This window comes from Helianthus annuus, chromosome 14, assembly GCF_002127325.2.
Source record: "Helianthus annuus cultivar XRQ/B chromosome 14, HanXRQr2.0-SUNRISE, whole genome shotgun sequence".
Lineage (NCBI taxonomy): Eukaryota > Viridiplantae > Streptophyta > Magnoliopsida > Asterales > Asteraceae > Helianthus > Helianthus annuus.
The window spans coordinates 144,984,820-144,990,748 of record NC_035446.2 but is presented as its reverse complement, the minus strand read 5'-3'; the positions used below and the strand labels follow the sequence as shown (position 1 = coordinate 144,990,748).

The 5,929-nt window shown below is 32.3% G+C and overlaps 1 protein-coding gene across 1 annotated transcript; it reads left to right on the top strand.

Moving 5' to 3' along the window:
* Positions 1-3,824: 3,824 nt before the first annotated feature.
* LOC110907526 (cyclin-dependent kinase inhibitor 3-like) lies at positions 3,825-4,127 on the top strand. The gene has a single exon (XM_022152495.1). It carries the CDS (start codon positions 3,825-3,827, stop codon positions 4,125-4,127), a length of 303 nt encoding a protein of 100 aa, XP_022008187.1.
* Positions 4,128-5,929: the final 1,802 nt, after the last annotated feature.

Below are 5,929 nucleotides of genomic sequence, written 5' to 3'. Positions count from 1 at the left end.
TTTTGAGTTGGGGGCAAAATCGTAATTTTGAGCTAGGGGCAAAAACATAATTTTTTTTGAAGGGGGCAAAAGCGTAATTTTAGACGGAGGACGCAACCGTAAATTTAAACTAAGAGTAGAATTAGAAATGAATTTTTGAACTGAGGGCAAAAGCGTAAATTTTGAGTCAGACCAAAAATATAATTTTATTTTGAATTAGGGGAAAAACGTAATTTTAAACAAAGGACGAAACCGTAATTTTAAGCTGGGAATAAAATTAAATTGAAAATGGGGTACACAAAATAAGGATAAAAACGTATTATATTTGACCAGACTCGTTTCAGGAAAAAGTTTATGTCAAAACGTTAATCGTTTCCATTGAAACGGGAATTGAAAGCGACAGGTGCGTTAAAACTGCCATACGTCGCGTGTTACGGCTGCGACACCTTAGTTGTTTATAGTTGGCGGTACGTTAACCATATAAAAACACGCGTTTCGGCGTATCCAATCTAACTCAGTGTAACCTATACAAGTATTGCGGCTACAATGTACGATAATGACATTAACATGTGATGCCCACATGTGAAATTATGCGTTTTTTACATTGTCACACACGGTATGTTTGTGATATTAACGTCATTTGACATAGATAAAAAGAAGTATGTCTCAGTCGTTGTGGTGTAAAGTTGTAATGGTAACTTAGACAACCATGTAAAATCGTAAAAGTAATTTTGACATTAAAACAGTTAGGCATGGATATAAAAACATATTAACGTGTGACACGCTACGGTGTAAAATCATAAAATTAATTCAAATACAATGAGACGTCAAATTATTAAGTAGAAGGTTGGCGGGTCAAAGTTATTAATTACCAAAAATTAAAACTAAATGTGTAACTTACTTAAAGAATAAGAAATGGAGGTGTCAAATTAAAATATGTAGGGACCAACTTTTATTATTAAGATACAATAAATAAATGTTAGATTATATGTAAATAATTAATTTGAGTAAGTTTTGACTCGAGTAATAATCACATAAAATTTAAACTCCAATTTTGAAAAGGTAAATTTAAATTGCATTTGAAAGAAAAAAAGTAAAGTAAAAAAAACGGAAACTGTAATTGAGAAAAAGGAATTCTAAACTGTATTTGAAAACAAAAGGAAACTTTAATTGAGAAAAAGGAAGTTTTAACTCTATTTGACAAAAGAAGGGAAGATTAAAGACTCGAACTCAGGACCTTTTGTTTAGGTTAAGATGCAGCAACCACTAAAACAAACTACAACTTGGTTTCCCTTAGCTCAACTAATGTTTATATATAAAAGTAAAGGCGGTGGCTGTGATGTGACAGCCACCGACCTTTCTTTTTAAGTTTATATACAATATGAATATCATAATTCACTGTTCATCTAGTTTCCTTTTTATCATATATGAACGACCTTTCTTTTTAAGTTTATATACAATATGAATATCATAATTCACTGTTCATCTAGTTTCCTTTTTATCATATATGAATATGAATATGAATTGACCAAATAAAGCTACAACGCTTTAAGTTGATGGAACAACGTCTTTGAGTTGTAAGAACATAAAACATTGTTAGCCTTGTGGTAAGACTTTACGTCACCTTGATTTTTTTAATTATATTTGAAGTAAGGTTCATTTTTTTTAACCTAATTGAATATATATATCATTATCATTATAAATATAATATAAGAAAAGTCCATCAAAATCTATTGTCGGTAAGCTTTTTCGTAAAAAATATCATTATTATTTCAGATTTTGTTAGGGCTGTAAATGAACCGAACGTTCAACGAACAGTTCATGAACCGTTCGGCGAGAAGTTTGTTTATGTTCATTCGTTTAATAAACGAACGAACATGAACAAGAATTTTCGTTCGATTAGTTAAATAAACGAACATGAACAGAGGTCCCGTTCGTTCGATTGTGTTCGTGAACGTTCGGTAAGGTGTTTGTGAACGTGTTCGTGAACATCCGTTGATTTGCGTTTGTTTATGTTCGTATGTTTGTGTTTTAATTGAAGATCTTTGTACTTTCTTATATTTTATTTGTATTTTTTATATTATTAAACTTTTATTTATTTTATTTCCTTAACAATTAAACTAGGGTACCCATTTTCACCTTGTTTATGCATCATTTCCCTTTCATATCTCATTATTTACATCCATGAATACGATTGACCTCCGTTCCACAATAAGGGATTCAAGTTCGAGTGCTACTCTCTGGGCCATCTATCTTTATCCTTCGTCGCGTTCGTCAAATTTATTTGTGTTCGTGAACCGTTCGCGAACACGCTCATTTACTTAATGAACGAACACGAACATAAAATATCGTTCGGTAAGTGTTGCTGAACCGTTCGTGAACACATTAATTTCCTTAACGAACGAACACGAACAAAGCCTTGTTCGTGTTCGTTCGGTTCATTTACAGCCCTAGATTTTGTGTAAAGATTTCATCTAATCTTTTTAAAAATATAATTGAAGTAATAGCAAATATTAAGGTAATGATTTTAATATAAGAAATATTGTCATATTATTATTATTATATTATTATTATTATTATTATTATTATTATTATTATTTTAACTTGATTAGAAAAGAACAATTTTTAAAGTTTTTATTTTTAAGAATAACTAGTAATTAGACCTGCACGCGTTGCGGCGCGGGTACATTGCAAACATCATCAAATCGTAAAATATACTAGTATATTTTAACATCAAATCCTGGCCATTGATCTACACACGTGTATGACCAGGATTTGTTCACTTAGTTCGCAAGCTACACCAGTGTTCACTCTTGAACCTAATCCTATATATATATATATATATATATATATGGGTGGGAGTTGGCTACAAAGTTCATTTTCCTACAAAGTATAAAATGTCATAAAACACCATAATGTCAACCATAAAATACATTCAAAACCCACAAATAACAAAATGTAGACTACTAAAAAGCCATATTTGAGGGTTTTGTGTTGTGTTTTGGATGATAAGACTTTGATTATCGAATTACTAGCATTACTGTGTTTTATGTTGATTATCATGTTGTGTTTTATATTCATAGTTCTACGATGGTGTGTTTGAATTTTTTATCGACTGTTAAGGTTTGAATGTTGTGTTTTAGTGATCTTTAGTTCTTCACTTCTCTCTGTTATTTATGCATTTTAAGTGTGTTTTATGGCTGAAAGTGTGGTGTTTTATGACTTTGTACACTTTGCAGGGAAAATGGACTTTGTAGCCGAACCCACCCTATATAATCTTTAATAATAAAAAAATAAGAGTAAACTGCCATTTTGGTCCCTGAGGTTTGGGCAGTTTTGCCACTTTAGTCCAAAACTTTCATTTTGGTCCCTGTGGTTTCAGTTTTGTGCCATTTTGGTCCAAAAGTGAATTCAACTCATATTCCTCAAATTAAATCCTTATTTTTGTCCTTATCTTCAGGGGTAAATTGGTCATTATTATTTTATTATAACCGATTATTAATTAATAATAAAACTAAATAAAAAATCTTCATCTTCTCCAAATGAGTCACAAGAAAACCCTAATCCAAACCCCAATTCTCTGCAACCATCATCTTCTCCACCCCCATTCTTCTCTCTGCAACCATCATCTTCTCCACTCCATTCTCTGCCACACCCACCATGCTCCATCACCACCCACCTCCCACAGCCACCCGCCCTTAACCCACGAGTTTGTTCCGGTACCCAAATCATCAAAATAATCATCAAACAGAGTATCATCATCTCTTCTCCAAACTCCTGCAACCATCATCTTCAAACAGTTTACGGTTCTATGATATTCTCAAACAGAGTATCATCATCAATCAATGGGGAAATACATGAGGAAACCTAAATTCACCGGCAACACAATAGTTGTACTCGATGTTTCACTCGGTGTTCAAACCAGAGCCAAAACCCTAGCGTTGCAGAAACTTCAAGCTCTCAATTCGTCCGCCGCAACGCCACCGTCTTCGGCGACGGTGACGGAACAACATACGGAATCATGTTATCTGGAACTACGCAGCCGTAGGCTGGAGAAGCCTCTGGCTCAACGATTAACGTGCTGCCGACAACGAAACCCTAACTCTAGTGGTTTGAACTCTTCTTATTCCAGCGATGGCGGCTGGTAGTTTTCTAGGTTCCGATCCAGTGGTGGGCGATGGCGGTTAGAGGTGGTGGAGTGTTTCTGGTGGGCGATGGCTATTAGAGGTGGTGGTGGATGTTATCCGGTTGGTGGTGGGTGTTTGATTAAGTTCTGTGTGTGTGTGGTGATAGAGTTTAGAGAGAGAGATGAGTTTAGAGAGAGAAAGGAGAGAGAGACTGAGTTTCAGTTTTTATAATTTAGTTTTATTAATTTAAATTGATAATTAGTTATAATAAAACGTAAATGACTAAAATACCCCTGAGGAAAAGGACAAAAGTTGAGGGTCTCATTGGGGGAATCTGGTCTGTTTTCATTTTTGGACCAAAATGGCAACAAACTGAAATCACAGGAACCCAATTGCAAAAAAGTTTGAGATTTGGACTAAAGTGGTAAAATTGACCAAATCACAGGGACCAAAATGGCAGTTTACTCAAAAATAAATATTTATAATTAGGTAGAAGAGAAGAACGATAAAACAAAAAAAAATAGATAGTTTGAATGACACATGTCCCTCATAGGTTTATTTTTATTATAAATAAGTTCTATTTTTTATTTTACGTATCCTTTAGGTCTAATTATTATTTTTATATTTCCTAACTGATATTGATAAACCATAATTATAGATAATTTTTTATTTTATGTATTCTTTAGGTCCAAATATTATTTACATATTTTCTAACTAAATTCATTTAATTACTTTACAAATTTCATAATGCTATTAAAATTGTTAAGATTATGTTTTTCTTTTATATTCACATACTAAAGAAAATTCAATTCATTTATGATTTTATTATTATTATTATTATTATTATTATTATTTGGTTCTATAATCCGCATATTACACAAATGAAAATATATAAAAGATACAATCAAGGCGTTTGATAAATGTGTTCCTACAAATTATCTATCAAACCGCATAAAATGCTTTTTTTAGTATCATTATTGTTGTTGCTGTTGTTAGTATTATTATCATAAGATTATGTTCAAACGTGAACAAAATCTCAAGAGTGAACTGCGTGAACTAATATGGGCCCTTGATTTTTATGATCTTGAGATTAAAGTGAGTCACATGATGGTAATTATTTGGTTAATTTTTTTGATTTAATTAAATACAAAAAGGGTATATGTGTAATTTCAATCTTAAATTGATTGCATAAATCTCTCTCAAATCAAGTAATCAATTATCCTCTTAAATTGATTGCATAAATCTCTCACAAATCAAATCAAGGATTAGGAAAGATGTAACTTAATTCAATTATTAAAATAATTATTTGTTTAACTGCGATGTTGATGTTCGTGAAGTGTGTTATATTTTAGATGTATATTTAAGCCCTTTTTACACTTTTAGCCAAGTTTTAAATTTATAAAACACGATATTTACTAACACTAAACACACATATGGGCAAGTGCACCCATCGTGGACGTAGTATAGTGTTGGTAAGATACCGAGGTCGTCCAAGGACACAAGAGCTTTTAGTACCGGTTTATCCTCAACGTCTAATCAAATCAAAAAGTTAGAAAAGGTTTTTAAACTAAGAAAATAAAAACTAACTAAATGCTGAAAATAAAATAAAAATAAAAACAGATAGACAAGATGAATCACTTGGATCCGACTCGTGTATTAGTATAACCTTTGATTATTTTCGCACTTTTGCACTTGTTTAAGAGATTATCTTAGTTATTGTAGTAGGCCCCTCTTTTGAAGGCGACGTTACCCTCAACCCAGTAGTTTGAGTCAGCAAGGATACAATCCTAAAGGGTTGGATTATTGGAAGATAATGAATTAAG

What these genes read in the sequence shown, in the direction of transcription:
- LOC110907526 (XM_022152495.1), top strand. Translation starts at nt 3,825, where the DNA reads ATGGGGAAATACATGAGGAAACCTAAATTCACCGGCAACACAATAGTT.